General features: G+C 41.2%; 1 protein-coding gene across 1 annotated transcript in view; it reads left to right on the top strand.

Moving 5' to 3' along the window:
• The window catches only part of Ipcef1 (interaction protein for cytohesin exchange factors 1), an 82,138-nt gene that overhangs the window by 50,921 nt on the left and 11,169 nt on the right, over window positions 1–20,048 (top strand). The window contains exon 8 of the mRNA XM_021220901.2: window positions 14,548–14,741. Coding sequence (XP_021076560.1) covers window positions 14,548–14,741 — 194 coding nt within the window. The remainder of the gene's footprint in view (window positions 1–14,547; window positions 14,742–20,048) is intronic.

Genomic DNA, 20,048 nt, shown 5'->3' with positions numbered 1-20,048 from the left:
AAGTACAATTGGGAACAAGGGAGAGAGGAGGGATTCTATGCCTCATTCATCTCAGTCATTGCACACTTAGGATTAAATTTAATCTGTAGAGTATTTCCCAGTTCTACCAGTTTGTAGGATAATGAGAAATGATCTTAACATTGGGATAAATATTTACTAATAGGAACATCTTGTCTGTGTGACAGTTGGTTGTCCTGGCTTGGATCTCAGGCTAGAAGATTGACTCACTATGTCTTTCATTGCTCCCACGTCAGTGACAAAGATCTCTCTAAATTTACCGTAAAATAAACTGACTAGGATGTCTGCAAATCCATCCCATGTAACTAGGTCATTTGCGGTGGTCAGGATTTTATCACCTCTTTTTATTCCATCTTGGTTCTATACTTAGTTGCTGAGACTAGGATGTAGATGCGGGAAGCTGTGGAAACTCACTGGGACACGGAAGCTGAAGGTGGTGACAAGTGAAATCTAGACTGTAGAAGCAGCAAAACAAGTGGCAGCTAGATAGAAGTAGAAGCGGTTAGAGTTAGGGGACACTCTTTAGGGTGGAAGATTGAGTGTGTTTGGAGGAAACTGTGTGTGGAGTAGGTGCAAGAGAATGCCTGCACTGAGAAGGGAGTTTCAACGGGGAAAGGTTTTGGATAAACACACTTGCAAATTGAGACAGTGCATTGAAGGAAGTCTGCTTTGGTGACAACTATTCCAGGTGCACCACTGCTCATGGCTGTGACTCCTTCTCCGATTAGAAGACCAAAAGTATTCCCCAGAGAAGAGAAGTGCCTCGGATGTGCCTCATGTTGGAAATTCCTCTTAAGGCTCTGTGACCAGGATTGTGGTTTATTAACTATTCTTGACCACTTTCTTTTTCTTTTCTTTTAAAAAATCTTTTTGTTTTATATGCAGAGTGTTGAGAAGAGCACACTGGAAGGAAAGTTAGGGGACATTCTGCTGTTTGATAGTGGAGTCATTTCTGAATCCACATGGCTTTGAGCGCAAGTCATCTGCTACACCTCCACCATTGTCAGGCTGTCAATCATGCTGAAATTCTTGCTGGCTCAATGTAAGGCCTAGTGGACACAAATGGCTTTGGGGAATGACTAGAGTGGTCTGCATTCATTCCTATTTTCTTGTAACTCCTTTCTAGTTCTTTTCATGTTTCTTTCCACATTTAGATCTTGAATGTTTCTTTCCTGAGGATGATTTGTTATGGCAAAAAATATAATATACATAGTATACACACACACACACACACACATACACGGTAGCCACCATCTTAGTTTTCCTCTCCATCATTGTGGAATGTGTTTTCTAGAATTCCATTGTTTTAAAGCACTGTGAGAAGTCTTCTCTCTTGGTGAGCACATTTTGCCCAGCTTTGGTCAGCTGCATAAGATGCTGGTGGAAACACACTTCAAATTCATAGGCTTAGGTTTTAAAACAGTGCTAGACTTACAGAGAACCTGAGCAGAAAGAACACTATCTGTACCCTCCCCCCCTTTCCTACAATCCTCTATTACTTAACCTTTTGCATGAGCATGGGTCACGTCTTACAACTGAAAACAAATATTGAGACATTCCTTCTGTGTACCCTTCACCCCATCTCAAATTCATGACTTCTTCTCCTTTTATTGTTTTATATATATATATATATATATATATATATATATATATCATATATATGTGTATGTATATACATATACACATGTATATTTATATACAACCTACCGAGTCCCTGGGAAAAAATGGATTTTTATTTTATCTTAGCAATGACTGTCTTCATCTAGGGTTAGGGCCTTATGACATCCATGCTGACATGTCAACTGGTGGTGTCATTTGTGTCTTGTTTAGGCAACCATGTTGTTAAGATTTTATGGGTTCAGTTCCTCTCATATATAAAAAACAGTGTTTCATAGCAGATATCTTGGATCTCTCCTGCTTATAATCTTTCTGTGTTCTTTTCTGGAATGATCTCTTAGCCTCAAGTATGGAGGTGTATGTCACCTTGTAGATCTATCAACTGGGGCTCTGCATTCCATAGAAATACCGATACACTCTTATGAACTTAAGCCTGTAGTTGATACTAGGGTTCAGTCTTTGCTGTGCAGGGTTGCATATCTGATGATATGTAACAGTGATGTATCCCCACAGTAATCTCACAGAGGTCCACCATCACATTTGGTGTGCCCCATGCTCCTTCTCTGCCTTCTCTTCTCCAAACATCAGAGGATGGGTAATCTTTTGGAGGTTGTTTTAGTGTTTTGAGACAGTGTCTCATATTACAGCCTCAGTTTTTGTGAAACTCATTAGGTGGTCTAGTCTGGCCTCCAACTCCTGTCAATTCTCCTGCCTCAGCTTCCCAGAATGCTGGGATTACAGGCATGTGCTACCACTCCTAGCCAATCATTTCATTATCTCATTGGTGTTACTTTTCCCAGTGTCGTATGTTTACAGACAGAGAAATATAGCCTTTTCAGATGTAGCCTTATTTTCCCCTTCTGGTATAGAAACAAGATTTTTATATGTCTTCCCATGACTCAATAGGTCTTTTTTTAAAAAAAAAAACAAACAATTATTGAGCAGTATTTCATTGTATGGATCACATATTATCTGTTTGACTATGGGTGGCACCAGAGCTGTTTCTAAATCTTTAAAATGAGCACTTCAGTTAACACCTGTGTATCAGTGTGTAATTACATGTTGCCAGCTCTTTTTTGGGTAAACACAAAGGTCTGTCGTTGCTGAGTTGTATACAAAGACTGCATTTAACTTTGTAGACAATGAAAGGTTCTTTCCCAGTCTCGCTGTTGTTTTTACATCCCCACCAGCAGTGAGTTAGAGTCCTGTTGCTTCACGGGCTTAGTGGCATTTGCTGTTGTCATATGTGATGGTTTAGATAGAATTTTCCCCAGAGGCTCTTGTGCTAGAGCGTCCAGCTTGTGACAATATTGTGAGGTGTGGAACCTTTGAGATGGGGACAGCTAGCAGGAGGAAGTTACTTACTAGGGGTCTGAAGGGGTGTACAAAAGGAGTGTTGAAGGAACTTGTGGTTAGTACCATTTTCATCTTAAATAAGAAACTCCTTCCTACATTGATTTTATGTGTTAGTGTGATGTGACTTGTTGATCTCTCTCTCTCTCTCTCACTCTCTCTCTCACTCTCTCTCTCACTCTCTCTCTCTCTGTCTGTCTCTCTGTCTCTCTCTGTGTCTCTATCTCTGTCTCTCTCTCTTTCTCTCTCTCTATCTGTGTGTGCGCGCACAGTATACATGTATGCATGTCCACAAGGAATCCATAACTTTATGTTCGATGTCTCTCTTTTGAAACAGAGCCCTTTCTTGAACCTGGTGCTTCGATTGGCTAGGCTGCCTCCTGACCAATGATCTTCAGAGATTTCCTCTCTCTCCACCCCATGCTGGGGTTACACATGCTCACAGTACCACCAAGCCAGTTTTGTCTGTAGTTCTGTCAATCTAAACTCAGGTCCTCATACTCGCTCAGCTCACCAGGTACCTTGCCAACTGAGCCATCTCTCTAGCCACATACACTGATCCTATGAAGATACTGTTTCCAGTTGTATAAATGCTTTGAAGTTACTTCTTTGTGTTCCGTGAACAAGAGACAACATCTACTTTATCCAAATGTGCAATCCCCCCAGTAGTATTTTTAATAGAATCACCCTATTTCTCTCAGATATTCTCATACGTTCTCAAGGACATCTTTTATTATCAGCCTCTTCCTTCTGAGACATCTATCCAATGCTGTTTCTTTTTTGTCCTGCTTCTTACTATTCTTGTAGGTTTTTTCTTTTTAAATCAAAGTCTTAATATCTAGGAAAATATTTTTACCTTGTTCTTTTTTAACAGGTGATTGGCATGCTGTTGATCATTTTAGTGTCGATACGTTTTATACTTGTCTGTGTGTGCATGGGTGGGTGTGTGTGCACATGTGTGTGTGCATGTGTATATATACACACACACATACACACACACACACACACACACACACACACACACACACACACAGAGTTGATATAGTCTCTGGTTACATTGTATTATTGGATTCATCCTGAGGGAAGTACAAATGATTATGCTTTAAATTTCTTTCAGTTTGTAAAATTAATTTTTTTAAGCTTTTGCCATTTGCTTTCTTTTTAACATCTTGTAATAAAATATTTTGGTTTCCACTCTTCTCTATGAACCCATGCATCTATTTTGTTAGTTTCTTTAATTCCTTTTCTTTCCTGACACAGGGTTTCTTTGTGTAGCCTTGGCTGTCTTGGAACTCACTGTGTAGACGAGCCTAGCCTTGAATTCACAGAGATCTGCCTGCCTCTACCTCCCAAGTGCTGGGCTATTTTGTTAATTTCTACAAATTATATTTTAAATACTATTTTAAGATCTATTTTTATTTATTTTATTTGTAACTATTAGCCCCTGGCACGTATAAATGGAATGGAGCTTTCAGTTTCTGTTCCCGTGTGTTACCCTGCTCATTACTGAACTCAGAGCTTCCACATCCTAACCATGTTGCCTGTCACTGAGCCATACACTCATCTGTGGTACTTAAGTGCATTTAAAAACTAAAGCATATTTGCCAAAACTGTAACTTTTTTCTTTGAATCTCACATATATCTCTTATATATTTTGTATAAATTTATAAATATGTGTATAAATAGATATATATGTAAATCTTTTATGAATTTCTCTCTATATATAATTTATATATAATACTTATAAGTATATATTATATAACCATATAACATATAAAATATGTAATATAATGTTACATTATATAATAAGAGTATTATAAATATATACCTATATGACTATATTTACATTTTCTTATATTAATTATAGTTATTATATTAATTAATGGATTTATATTATATTGTATTAATATATAAATGTATGTTTATGTATTTAACCTTCTGTCAATGGCGCTTAGATTGATCTCAGGTCCTCATGCTTGTAAGACAAGCTCTTTACTCATTGAGCCATTTGCTTAACACCTCGATTCTAGTTTCTAATCACTCACACCTTTACTGTGCTCATGTCTTCTGTGAATATACAGATTGTATACATGACTCTCCTGATGCTGAAAGGAGGTTAGTCATCTAGTTCAGACCCAGCCATCCTCCATTTCAGGCCAGCTTGTGAATTTCCCGTCCTTTAAGCAGGAAACCTGGGCATCTCAGCAGCCAAAGCTTTGAGCAGCCTTCTTCCTTTGTAGGATGAGTAGTGCAAGCAGGGATCAGGGCATTCAGCGGGCCACTGCTCCAGGACCTGTAGATTGCCTGGCTTAAGGGTCTCCATTGAACTTTATGTGGACAGAGCATCAGCATCCACACTTTATTTACAGGACATCCGTATAGGGAATGAAAACTTTGCCTTTGAAACCTGTGTTTGTAGCCCACCGTGTGTATGGAGAGGGTCGCGTAGGAAATGATAGCCTTCTGTTTATATCCCATGCTTGTCTCCTTGTGCCTTTGGTCATGCTCTGTGGTCTGTCATTATGTTGACATTCTCTCCATGACATCAGTGCTGATGAAGCTTCCTCACAGGGATAGGGGAGGATGCTGAGGGGATGTTGGTAGAAATGTTAATGCAGTGCCTTCTGTAGAAGAAAAACTCAGTGTGTGGTAGCCGCAGCACTTGATGTTGCAGAAACTTGAGACTTATTCTTCAGGGCGACACTCTGCTTACTTGCTTGGGCAGAAGCATTTTTATGCTAAAAGGAGTTGTCCAGTTTTGTTCTTATTTGAATAATTAAAGTCTACCATCATCTAAGCTGTGCTATCATTTAAGATTGTCAAGTTAATGTAAAGAATGACTATAAAAGCCTTTTACTCTCTAGGCATCAGGTGCTATATCGGTGCTATATCAGAATATGCACTGTGTACAGACCACCATTTTATTTGTTTGTTTGCCTTGATGGTGACAGGTGTCTTCTGTGGCTTTTTTATGTCCTCATGTGGAGCCCCAGCTTTAACACTCAAAAACTAGAACATTACATGTAAGTTTATGATACATCTCTTCTCCTTGGTTCTTTCCAAACACATTACATTTGAAGATGACAGTGGGACATTACTTGGACTTTTCAACTCTCTAAAAGGCTTCTTTTTCAAATCCTAGTGTATGAGTTTCTCTCCTGTCTTCTGGAGCCAGCTTTTATGTTCTAAATAGAAAATAAACAGCCACATTCTAGAAAGCACAAGCAAGACCAAAAATAAGACAGTGGGGGAGGCAGGGTAGAAAATGCAGCAGTGCTTCAAGAGATAATCTGTATACAGTGTTCTTGACAGGCAAATTCTGGGCTCCAGGGAGCTGTCCTGTCCTGCCAGAAGCAGACAATAGGATGGTATGGAGCAGGAGGAGGAGGAGGAGGAGGAGGAGGAGAGAGAGCTCACATTCATTTGGCTCAGTCTTGGGAAGGAGAAAACTTCTAAGCATTAGTTAAAACATTGGTATGTCTCCAATCTTCCTTTAAAAAAAAAAAAGGACCGGGATTGTAATTACTTTATGGTTTTTAGATTTACTTATTCCGTTGTATATGCATGAATATTTTCTATTTATGTATGTGTGTACACATATATGTGCCTGGTGCCGTGGAGCTCAGAGGATCTCCAGGTGCCTGATCTCCTGGAACTGGAGTTATAGATAGTTATAAGTTACCCTGTGGGTGCTGGTAATTGAACTTAGCTCTGTAAGAGCAATAAGGGCTCTTAATCACTGAACCACCTCTCCAGCCCCAAGTCCATGGGGGATATGTATACCACCACCTTCTGAATTTAATTGACCAAAATTTGGGGAAGGTTTACTAGTTTCATCCTTTGATACATCCTGAGTCAGTCCAGCTGACATGAAAGGTCACCAACAGTTCGTTCAAATTCCTCTCTATTCGACCTGCAGTGCTGGCACTTTCTAGTGTCCATTTTCTGTACATATCATTTGAGCAAAGCTGGAGTGCTCTCCTCTTCTCTTTGATTAGGATCTGGCTCAGACAAAGTCAGTGCTGCCTTGTGGTCACATATCAATCTTCTGGTTGTTGTTTGAGTCTCTTCACCCATCAATAAATCCATGCTGGTGAAATTTTTCCAATAGGTATCTAGCTTCGCTACTCAAACACAGTCAATGGAGCTTGCCAAAAATCTAGAAGGTCTAGAAGGGCTGGGGAAATAATTGTGCAAACACAAGGTCCTGAATTTGATCCATAGTACCCATATGCAAATCCATTTGTCGTGGCTTGTTTGTAGTCCCAGTACTGAAGTAGAGAGTGATAGATCTCTGGGGCTCACCAGCCAGCCTAGGCTACTCCGTGAGTCTCAGAGCCCTTTGAGAGACTTTGAATCCAAACCCAAAATGGATGTTACCCAAAGAGTGACAACCAAGATTTAAATCTGGCCTCTATATGCAGGCATGCACATGTGCATGTGCACCTGTATACACAGTAACACACATGTGTGCATGTGCACCTGTATACACAGAAACTCACATGTGTGCATGTGCACACAAACACTATTAGCACTCATGCATAAATGCACATACACTTGTGCATATACAAACACATACATTCATGCAGATACACATTCATGTACTCATGCATACATGTGCACACATGGACATATGCACACACACACACACACACACACACACACACACACACACACACACACACACGGGTTGAAGCAGAACCTCCATTTTACTAAGTTTCCAAGGAGACTGTTTCCCTGTTCAAGTTTGTAAAGAATAATTTAGAAACACATGGGTTTGCACAAAATGGAAATTTTATTTTTAGTACCCATCACTAATTGGCATTTGGGGAAAAAAAAATCACTGTTTTTCAAGACTCTCCACTTTCCTCATCTATAAAATTATGCCTTCAACTTTGACCAAGTACTAGAATGTTGAGAGGCATTGACCCAGAAGGTGCCCATGTGTCAATGGGAATTGAAGTCCTATAGTCTTGCATAGGAAGACTAAAATACACACTTGAGAAGAGAAAATTCACTGTGAAACAAAATTTGTTTTGTCTTGGGAGATAGGGAGGTGGAAATAACTCACTTGGCTTCCATTTCCAATGGGAGAGAGACGAGGAGTCTTTCCTGCCAACGCTTACATCTTACCATTATGATATGGTAAGATAAGAAAGATAAATTAGAGCTTTCTAGAACAAAATGGCAATTCAGAAATGAACTGTATGTACACTGAATGGGATGTTAAAATTATTTTACTCACACCACAATGCTAATGGAGAGGGAACAGAGAGATGGCTCAGTGATTCAGTGTACTTGCTGGGTTAGGTTTCCAGCATCTGCCTGGTGACTCCCAACTGTCTATAATTCCAGATCCACAAAATCTGATGCCTTCTTTTGACCTCCGTTGGCTCAAGGCATGCAAGCACATGGTGAATATACATACAGGCAAAACATTCAGACACATAAACTAAATATTTAAAGGATATTAAACCAAAGACTAATGCAGAGAGGCAGAAAAGGCAAAGCTTGAGCGCATACAGCAGTCAATGAGGTCATGGCACAGTGGCTCCGGGAGGGAGGGAACCGGCAGCCCTAGAGCAGGTACATTAGTCTTGAAGGACTCATCTCTCCTCTGCTTCATAGTCAGGGCCAAGCTTTGTGTCCCCCCTCATCCTATGCTTCCATTTATCACCAGCTTCTATTATTGTTGTAAGTTCATTTTATGGTTTCGTAAAGACCTAAGCCCTAGCTGATAGTAGCAGTAAAAACAATACAAGCCCCCTGTCTGGGTTATGGACTATGGCTGAGCCACAGGCGTGTCCCCTGAGTGTCTGGTAACACACTGTTTATCTCCTCGGTAAGAGCACACAGGAAACCCAATGAGGTATTTTCTTTACTTTTAAAGTCACTGTTATTTCCGTTAAGTTTATGAATGATTTCAGAATTATATTGAGGTCAGAAATTAGTCTTCCAGGTTCTGTGTTTTTTTTTTTTTTCTAAGGAAGAAGAACCAGATTGGAGATGACTTACTTTTCACTTCTCAGGAGGTCTCGAACTGGACACACCAACTCCAACTTGTGTCTGTACTTATCTCACGGACATTGCAAATGAATTAGAGAAAGTGTATTAACTTTTAGAGACCCAGACAGGTTTGCTCGATTTTACCAGTGTTAATGTGAAAGTTAGTTATATTGGAGAGTCAAATTAAACACACCACACACACACACACACACACACACACACACACACACACACACACACACACAAACACAAGCTAATTAATACCTTCATGAAGAATGACCCAAAGTTTAAATTAGGGAAGGAAATTGTGTGTGTGTGTGTGTGTGTTGGTAGGGATTCAGCTTCTGATATTAATATAAACATTATATTTTTATACAGGTATCTTAAAAGACAATAAAAAAAATCCAAAAAAGAAATACTATTATTTTCTTTTCAATCTGGAGAACACACTCAGTATCTTGTTATTCCAAACCTCTAAGGTTATTTTTATCTTCATTGATTTGATATCTTTTGAACTAGATGAATTATGTCACCACAACTTTACCCTGACATAATTATTCATGTACCGCGTTAGTGAATAGCAAATTCTGCTTTTAACTCTGTCTTTCATAACTTCTGTTTGCTTAGTTCTAGGAGATTTAATCAAACAATTATTTAGATATTTTTTTGCACATTTGTTTATTTCTTAAAGTGTGTTATGCAGATGTGTTTGTGAAATAAATATAGTTATGAAGTTTTAGATAGAGCACTACCTGATTAGCTATGAAAAGAGGTTACAACAGGTTACGTTTTCTTTTGTTTCTGCAAAGTTCTCAATCCTAATGCTGCTTTATGAGTCCTGTGCCTTTCCTTTTATTCTGTGAAACAAGATCTTGCTCTATAGCCCAGGCTGACCTTGAATCTCCTAGTTTCTCTGTCTCCCAAATGCGAAGATCACAGAATCTGGCTTCATTTAGTTTTTTAAAGGACATTATGCTATCTGTAGATTATCTCTTGGACTTGGGGGCCTTTCTGTGAGCACGTCAGCTGCTATCATGAGATCTTACACGCATCTACTTTAGTGTTTCAACACTGTCTTGATATACTTCCCCTTGATATACAAATCACATCAGAGATTTGTAGTGTGCCCTCAGAGTTGTACAGCTATTACCACAGCATGATTAGAGAACATTCAGCCCAATGAAAAGAAAGCCCTATGCATTATATTATTTTATTGGATTATATCATCATCATCACCACCACCACCATCATTTATCATTCCTGTCTGGGCTTTCTGACTCCATGAGTTTGTTTGTTCTATATATTTTATATAATAGAATCATAAACTGTGTTTTTTTGTGAGTTTTTAAAGAAAATAATGATTCCAAGTTTCATCCTTGCTGTAACACTGTGGAAGGTACAGCATTTCATTTCATCTCTCTTTGTTTCTTTGTTTCTTTGTTTCTCCCTTTGTTTCTTTTTTCCTTCTTTCCTTTCTTCCCCTCTCTCTCTTTCTTCCTTTCCTTAAAGATTAATTTTTTATCTTATGTATATAAATGTATATGAGCACACTGTAGCTGTCTTCAGACACACCAGAAAAGGGCATCAGATCCCATTACAGATGGTTGTGAGCCACCATGTAGTGGTTGGGAGCAGTCAGTGCTTTTAACCACTGAGCCATCTCTCTAGCCCTGAGCATTTCACCCCCCCCCATCTCTCTCTCTCTTTCTCTCATCTGTTTTGTTTTGCTAAAATTATTTTTCATTTCAGGAAAGCTTTCCTAACATTTGCTCATTTAATTTTAAACTACTCTTTGGGAACTCTTGGTTCCTATTAAATATCTTTGAAAGTTGTTATATAAAATTTAATTGCTTCAGCTTTTCAAATTCAATGAATAATTAATTGCAAATATAAGATTCACCATTAGCATCTTTTTTATTTAAACCATTCTTATTTATATTTTGATTTGTTTATATAAAAATATTTTCTTTCCTTCGGATATTTTGTACCAGACATATCTTTTCAGGTCTGGGTTACATTACCTCACCCAGGGTGACATTTTTTAGTTCCATCCATTTGTTTGCACAGTCCATGATGCCCTTGTTTTTCACATCTGAGTAGTATTCCAGTGTATAAATGTACCACATTTTCTTTATCCGTTCTTCAATTGAGGGACATCTGGGCTGTTTCCAGCTCTGACTGTCTTAAGTGGGCATCAATTATGTAACCCAAGGAAGCTCCGATACTCAATTGATCACGCAGTAATTTTTCATTTTCAGCAGAAATGCCTTATATGCTCATATCACTGGCCATGTCGTTTCTCAGTGATGTAATGGTGACTGTCAAACACTTCTCAAAAAGTAAAACCAAAGTCTCCCATTCCATCGCATCCCTGACACTTGTGGAAGGTCTCACTGCTTCCTAAACAGACAAAACTGGACAGTCAGTAACATTCAGTTTGCAAGCTCAGTCTAACATCACAATGAATATTCTTTCCTGTTGCTTTTCTCATGAAAGAGGGGCTGTAAGCCTGGTGGTCAGGGATTGTAGGTGCATTTGTCTACAACTCCCCCCCCCTCCACTCCATTCATGATGACGTAGAAAGTAAGAAGCAGAAATGAGCAACAAATATCTTCTACTCAAAAGCTTCTGCTGGCCAGGCATGTGAAATCACAGGTTGTTTCTGGCCACACCCTATTTTTTTTTTAAGACTCTAACTTTTACACACTTGGCCACCTATAATCTCTTTGGTAGACTGGGCTGTCTGAGGTGGAAAAAAAAATCTCTCCTTAGCCAGAATTAGGATAACACTGGTAGGTCGTGTGTTCTCAATACACACACTTCTGGACAAACTCAAGATATATTTGCTAACTAAATAATGTACATTCTGTTTCTGTTTCTCATGGCTTATTTTATTATACATTTAGCACCCTCCCTCTCCCCCCTTCTCTGTGTGTGTACACGCATGCACATGTGTATGTTTAAGCTAGAAGATCACTTCAGATATCTTTCCTAAATTTCTGTCTACTCTGTTTTTGTTTGCTTGTTTGTTTGTTTTTCCTTACATTGCTGACCGGTACTCTATTTTATGAGCTCCACATCATATCCCCTTTATCCATTCACCTCTTGATAATAAATTACTTAGTTCTTCTCTTTTTTTTTCTTGTGAACAATGCTGCTATGAGTATGTACAACTCACATGGGGAGATGTTTTGATTTCTCTTTAATGCAAATATAGAGGTGTAGTTGCAGGGTCTTATTGTCACTGTGGCATTGTGAGGACCATCGGCCTACTTTCTCACTAATGGTAAATGAGATTTCCTATCTTTCTTTATCTGTGACCACACTTAACTACTATCTGTCTTCTTTATATTAGCAATTCTGATAAGCAGGAAGAGATATCCCTCTGTGGTTTTGATTTTCATTCCCCTAATGACAATCTGTACTTGAATTTATTAACAAAAGTTGACTTTTGATTATTGCACAATGCCTGGGGCCACAGGTCTATCTTTAGATATATTTTTATACATTTCCTCCCCTTTTTTGATACCATTTGATTAAGAGATAAGAAGTTGCTCTGGGCCGGGAGTGGTGGCGAATTGTCTTTAATCCTAGTACTCAGGAGGTAGAGGTCAGCTGATCTCTATGAGTTCTAGGACAGCCTGGTCCTCATAACCAGTTCTAGCTTGTCTAGAATACATAGTAAACCCTTGTCTCAAAAAGTTGGGCAGTGGTGGCGCATGCCTCTAATCCCAGCACTTGGGAGGCAGAGGCAGGCGGATTTCTGAGTTCGAGGCCAGCCTGGTCTACAGAGTGAGTTCCAGGACAGCCAGGGCTACACAGAGAAACCCTGGCTCGAAAACCACCACCACCACCACCACCACCACCACCACCACCACTACCACCACCACCAACAACAACAAAAGGAAAAACATGTTGTTCTGGTTGACACTTTAGGCCAGTTATGAGAAACATTTGCTCACCTTCTCAGCTAAGTTTTGAGGACGCTTTGTAGCAACTGTCTGAGGTCAATGGGCAATAGCTAATTTTTAAGCATTTCTTTTTGTTTGTTTGTTTGTTTTGTTTTTTTGTTTTTGTTTTTGTTTTGCGAGACAGGGTTTCTCTGTGTAGCCCTGGCTGTCCTGGAACTCACTTTGTAGACCAGGCTGGCCTGGAACTCAGAGATCCACCTGCCTCTGCCTCCCAAGTGCTGGGATTAAAGGTGTGCGCCACCACTGCTAGCATTTTTATTTATAGAAAAGAGTAAACTGCCATGGAACTGAAGTTTCTGGGTTCTGGTATCACTGCATTATCCCATGAGCCTGTTTTGATCAGCCAGCCCCTCTTCAGGATCACAGTGGGCATAGGGCTCTTCCTGGATCTTTCTCCCCCACCACAGAGTGGGGGATGTAAACACCGTGGTGTATGTGGGGAGAGAAAACTCATTGTACACACTTCCCAGGATAGTTTTCAGGAAACAAAGGAACAATGAATTGAAATTCTCTACATGGAATAAAAGACATGCAAAGAGACAACATCTCCTTCAGGTGCTGCTACTGGCATTTAAGATCCCTATGGTCACCTATGACGGAAAGCCATACCCAGTATAGCCTTAAAGGGGACACATTAGCTCCTTCGAGTGAGAAAACTTTAAGAGGAGAACTAGCTTCTTTCTAGCTTTTAGGATGACTCCTGGAAAACTTAGCCCACACACCACCATATTTAGCTTTTTGTTTTCTCTTAAGTTGAAAGCATCTCTGACAGTTCCTAACAAATGTTCTAGAATCGAGTCTTCCTGGCCCCCACTGGCCTGCCTATTCCAGAATAGCCTGCAGAGGCTCATTGCTCTCTAGTCTCTAAAGGGCTGAGGCTGTATAGGTGTAGTTAAAAGGGGACAGATAGTACGGAGCAGGTTGAGAAATGCTAACTGTCTCTCACAACCAGCAAACAGGCAGGGTTTCTTCCTCAGAAGACACTGGGGAGATACCCAGGGCAGCAGGTGTTCAGACTTTATGGTAAGCATTAGGTTGTAGGGCTTGTCTGTAAGGTAACTTTTCTTTCACAGGTTCAGAAATGAAGAGGAATTTTGTACCCAGATGAATCATCTCCTAATTTCCCAGTACCTAACCTTGAGGATATTTGGATGCAATACTGATCTCAGAGTCCTTGTTGAAATGATTTAAGACTGGGGCAGGGCGTTGGAATGAGATACATGTGTTCTCTGTGTGAGAAAATATGGATTTTTAAGGGACTAGGAGTTGAGTACATTGTGTTCCACAAAAAAAATGGTAACATTGAAGTCCTACTGTGGCCCTAAAGTCTCCAAACAGTAGGTCAGTGTGTGGCCTTACTAGGGTACATTACAATTATACATCATTAAATAGTTCACAGCCTCCTGAGGAGCAAGGCATAATGTATGAGTGGTCAGCCAACACAGCATCGCTGCCCTATACTTCTGGAGACCAGAAGTCTGAGATGAAGGTGTGAACAGAAACCCTTTTGGACCACAGTGTCTGATGTTCACTCTTTGGTTGTGATCAGCTTTGCTGATACTGATTTTTTTTTTTTAAACAGAAGAAATAAAATCATCTGAAGATGATGAGATGGAAAAACTGTACAAATCACTGGAGCAGGCTAGCCTGTCTCCTCTTGGGGACCGGCGGCCTTCAACCAAGAAGGAGCTGAGAAAGTCTTTTGTGAAGCGATGCAAAAATCCATCGATAAATGAGAAGTTGCACAAGATCAGAACCCTGAACAGCACATTAAAGGTAAGGTGGGCTCAGCTTCGACAACCTTCAGGGTAGGAGGGGAGGTGGGCAAAGACTGGCTGGCTGTGCAGAGAGAGACTCAGGGCCATCTTAGAGTGCTCGTGGGGAAGAGAGAAGAGCAGAGAAAGTAACATCCTTACACCATGATGTCTGTGACCTTTTAAAGACACTCTGTCACTGACACAGCGGCATCCGTGCATAACAGACCTTGAATTTACATTCAGTCTGATTCAGAGTTTGAGTTCCCAAGTCCCAGATGTCAAGGATGGTGTGTAATTTGCACTTGTAGTTTTGTGTCTACCACAATACTTGGCTCAAAATTAGATTGAGAATTTCATCCATGCATATGATATATTTTGGTCAAACCCCCTCCCTCTCCTGCTCCTCTCCCAACACTTCTTCTCCCCCTCAACTTCATTGGCTCTTCCTATCTCTTGCTTTAAAACCCACAGACTCCACTTAGTGCTACACGTGTGTGCATGGGGTAGGACCATCAATTGCAGCATGGGTGGCCTCTCAGGGGTCTTATCCTTGAAGAGAACTGACTCTTCCGTCCCTATCCTTTATCAGTTGCCTATCTCTTTTCAGCGAATTGGAACCTGATGAGCCCTTCCCAGGTCCACGATGAGCTTTGGGCTGAGCAAGCTTGATCTTGCTAAGGTCTCACACAGAGTCCAGTCACTGTTAGCTTAAGTGTTTATGTGCAGAAAGTACTATCCCTCTGCATATATCCACCATCACCACTCTTAGGAGTGTTTGCTGACGAGCAAAACAGAGCTTCCTTTGGCAAAAATAAGCAGTAATTGAAATCAGGATGTAACCTGATTCATTTGAGGGCATAGAAGATTCTCTCTCTCTCTCTCTCTCTCTCTCTCTCTCTCTCTCTCTCTCTCTCTCTCTCTCTCTCTCTCTCTCTCTCTCTCTCTCTCTCTCACACACACACACACACACACACACACACATGTCTCTGTCTCTCTGTCTTTGTCTCTCTCTTTCTCTTTCTTTCGTTGTGACAGGGTTTCTCCATGTAGTCCTGGCCATCTTGGAACTCACTCTGTAGACCAGGCTGGCCTTGAACTCAGAGATTCACCTGGCTCTGCCTCCTGAGTGCTATGATTAAAGATGCCCACTATTAGCACCAGGCCAGAAGAATATTTTCAAATTGTCAGCAGTAGGCACTATAGCCAAGAAGCAGTGGATAATGTCACTTAAGAACAGGGACAGTGTGCAGGATGCCCTGGGGCTATTTTCAGAGACTTTCCCCCTAACAAAGGGTTCCTCACAACAAGAACAGTTTACTTTTACATTTAGGCTATAATACCAGCAAAGGAAGGTCAGGGTACTCTCTAAGGTCAACTTAAATTCGCTGAAGACTCAGGTTCTGAATTGATCCTACAATATAATTTTGAAGTGGGCATGTCCTTTCACAGTAGAAATTTAAGAGTCCTTTTCCAGGAAGAAATTGTAGCAATCGTCAGGACAGTGCTGAGAGAGTTGAGTGGGGATTGGTCGTTCCAGTCAGACATTTTCTTTTAGTCAAAAGAAAAACCAATTGAAGCAGGAAAAAAAAAATGCGGCAAGGATGTAGAAAAGAATAGATCAATAGATCAGTTCAACAAAGAAACTCCAAATTCATAGAAATTCGCTAATAATGATGAGAAGGCACTGCTAGCATTCATCTTGTGGTGCGTGTGGAGCTGATTAATGTGCAGGGCTATTGAGTGTAATATGCCAGAGAATGTTCAGATTTCGCTGTTTTGTGGGAAAAGTGACTTTGTCATTGGAGTGCTATTTTCTTGCATATTACCATGTACCAAGCCCCACCCTAGGTCACTGTGACCATGGCATGGCATGCTTGGGGCAATGGAGACAGGAAAACAGATGGTTAAAACACAGTACAAGAAGTACTGTGTACCTGCTTTGGGAGCCTTCATAGCCCAGAGGATGGAAGTGACTAACTGTCTAGGGCCCTTCCATTTAGCTGGTCCATGTGTAAGGGAGGATGGGGAAAAGGCCCTCGGGGAAAGAGTACGTCTAATGGGGGTTATCTGCTTTCATTCAGAGTGGGGGCAGCAAGAGTAGAAGCCAATGAGGTTGTGGGGAGCTCAGAACATTATAGGAGGAAAACTGACTCCATATTCTATAGACCAATAGACTGAAGATTCTAGACCCTGACAACACCCTGTGTTGTCTGACAAAACAACCACAACAACAACACCCAAAGGCATTTACCAGCCTCTCTGGTTTCCTGTGACTTCTTCCTCTTCATGGTTAGGCTGTGCGATGGATGATTCCAGTGACCTCTTTTCTCCCAGTAGGGTAGGTCTCTCTATCTCCAGTCCACTCATTGCCCTGAAGCTCAGGAACTTCAACTAAGAAGCATTTATTCCTTTAGCATTTCTGTGGCTCCAGAGTCTGGACATGGCTTGGGTGTGGGATATTTCTGTTTGGTCTTGTATGAGTCTGTGATCAAGGTATCATATCCCACAGGCTGTTCCATTTCTCCACCGGCAAATGGTTTCTAGGTTCCCAGGTTGGAGTTGGAAGGATTCGGTTCATTACAGCTTATTGCACTGAGCACGTCGGCTGCCATCCCTCTGCTGAGTGGAGGCGCTCTTCAGGTTCTTCTCAGGTAGACTATATAGGGCAGCTCACAGCTGAATGGCTGATTTCCGCCAGCCAGCAAAAAGCCTGTGCCAATGAGTGAGCAAATTGAGGGAACCCATTGCCATAGGGAAACCACTTCTTCTGTGATGTTCTGTTAGACAGCAGGTGGCTATTAAGGCAACCAGTAATCCAGAAGAGGATTCCATAGACAGATGAATCTCAGGAGACAAGGGAGTGGTCTTCTCAAGGGTTTTTCCTTAAACACAGCTTAACTGCTCTAGTGAGAGCTCTCCTTTCTATGGACCACTTTGCGTTAGTGAAGTATAGGCTGGAGAGCGAGTGAACTGTAGCTTATGTTATGTTGCCCAGTGACCCTCAACAGCTAGTTGGCCACTGTCATGTGTAACCAGGAGATGTTGAAAAACAACAAGGGCTAGGTATATAAAAACTCCATGATAGAGCACTTACATAGCATACACAAAGCTTTGAGTTTAACGCCCCCCCCCCAGCACTGCAGAACAAATAGGAAAAAGGAACCAACCAACCAACTAAACAACCAAACAAATAAACAAAACAAAACCCCCACTTCTCACTATAAAAAGAAACAAAGACCAAGCCATAATTTATTGAATGGATGAGCTATGCAGTGTGTGTATATTTAGTCATGAGCAAAGCTATCATAATAATTTCTTAGCTATTGGGAAGGCACACAAGTGGGCTTCTGAGGTAGAGGGTCTTTTCTTGACTTTGGAGTAGGTTAAGGAGTGAGCTGATTTTGAGATAATTTCTCAACTCCAAACCTTTGTGCTTGTGCAAGTTTCTTTATATATGCTGCACTATGGTGAAATGTTTATCGAGAAATACTTAAAATCTAAAGTGTGGGCAAGTAAAGGCATCAGCGAGTACAGGGATCTCAGGTTTACACTTGCTGTATTTGACATGACAATTAGCTGTTTAAATAGAGCTAATGGTAAATTTAAACGAATAAGTATGCAGTTTAAGAGAGATATAAATCCAGGAACATGGAGAGGTACAAGACTACAGAAGCCACCGACAGTGTTAATACACACAGAACAGAGGCATGGGCAAACACTGGCACTCCTGAACTCTCCAGGGTCAAGAGTTTAGGTAATGAGAAACTTGTAAAGTGCCAGTCAAGGGACAAGGAAAATCAAGATTATAGTATATTATAGAAGCCAACCAGATAGCCATGTTCAAGGTGGAGTGTGGGCCAGTAGTTCTAGGTATGTTTATGAATATGAAGATGAATAATTAACCACTGGGTAAGCTAACATGGAGGCTACTGATGAGCAGCCCTGGAGCAGGTTTTGTGGAGCCATGGAAATGAAAGCCTGGCAGGAGAGAAGGAAGACTATAAAGGAAAGGATACAAGGTCACTGGGGGCAAGGGGAAAGTGGAGCCTGAGCCAGACTGGGGTTGGGAAGAAGTTTCAAGGTAGAAAAGAGAACAGCATGGGAGAGCCAGTGAGGACTAATAGGGAGCATGAGAGCCAGTGAGGGCTAACAGAGAGCAGGAGAGCCAGTGAGGACTAATAGGGAGCATGAGAGTCAGTGAGGACTAAGTGCATGAGTGTCAGTGAGGACTAACAGGGAACAGGAGAGCCAGTGAGGGCTAACAGAGAGCAGGAGAGCCAGTGAGGACTAACAGGGAGCACAGGAGTCAGTAAGGAATAAAAGGGAGCATGAAAGTCAGTGAAGATGCTAGTGGAGGTGGGAGACTGAGGAGTCATGGGAGAATGTCCAGAGCATGTAAGAGGATGTGGTGCCCAAGTGGAGAGGGTAGCCTATGCTGAGAGGGGGGGGGGAGGGGGGAGGGAAGGGAGGGAGGGAGGGAGGGAGAGAGGGAGAGAGCTGCCAGGTCCTCTCACCTCTGCTTCCCATCCCACTGTAGGAACACCAGGATCACAGTTACATGTTATCATGCCTGGCTCCTATATGAGTTCTAGGGTGCAAACTAAGGTCTTTATGCTTGAGTGGCTGGTATTTCTTTATGCATTGGACCTTCATCTAGCCTGAGTAAGTTTAAATAGCCATTTGGTGAGCTGGGGAGAGTGATTACTGGGTGGCTCTGGGTGAACATCCTCTCTCTCCTTCATCTTGGAAATGAGGAGGACAGCTTTATTATTACTAAAATCTCATGATTCTGTACTAGGTGATATTCTTCACAGTGGTATGATATGATTCAACACAGCATTCACCATGGCTGTCTCCTTTCTGCTCCTGTTTCCTGGCTTCCCCTTCCTTATAAACCCCTCCCTAGTTCTTAGCAATTGCTCTTTTATTTTCATATTGATTTCTTCACCTTCCATCCAATTTTTTCCAATTTTTTATTAGATATTTTCTTCAATTACATTTGAAATGCTATCCTGAAAGTCCCCTATGCCCTCCCCCTACCTTGCTCCCATACCCACCCACTCCCACTTCTTGGCCCTGGTGTTCCCCTGTACTGGGGCATATAAAGTTTGCAAGACCAACGGGCCTCTCTTCCCAATGATGACCAACTAGGCCATCTTCTGCTACATATGCAGCTAGAGACACGAGCTCTGGAGGTACTGGTTAGTTCATATTGTTGTTCTACCTATAGGACTGCAGACCCCTTCAGCTCCTTGGGTACTCTCTCTAGCTCCTCCATTGGGGGCCCTATGTTCCATCCAATGGCTGACTAACAGCATCCACTTCT

Source organism: Mus pahari, chromosome 21 (genome assembly GCF_900095145.1).
Source record: "Mus pahari chromosome 21, PAHARI_EIJ_v1.1, whole genome shotgun sequence".
NCBI lineage: Eukaryota > Metazoa > Chordata > Mammalia > Rodentia > Muridae > Mus > Mus pahari.
The sequence above is the reverse complement of the archived record's forward strand: the minus strand, read 5'-3'. Positions and strand labels throughout refer to the sequence as shown.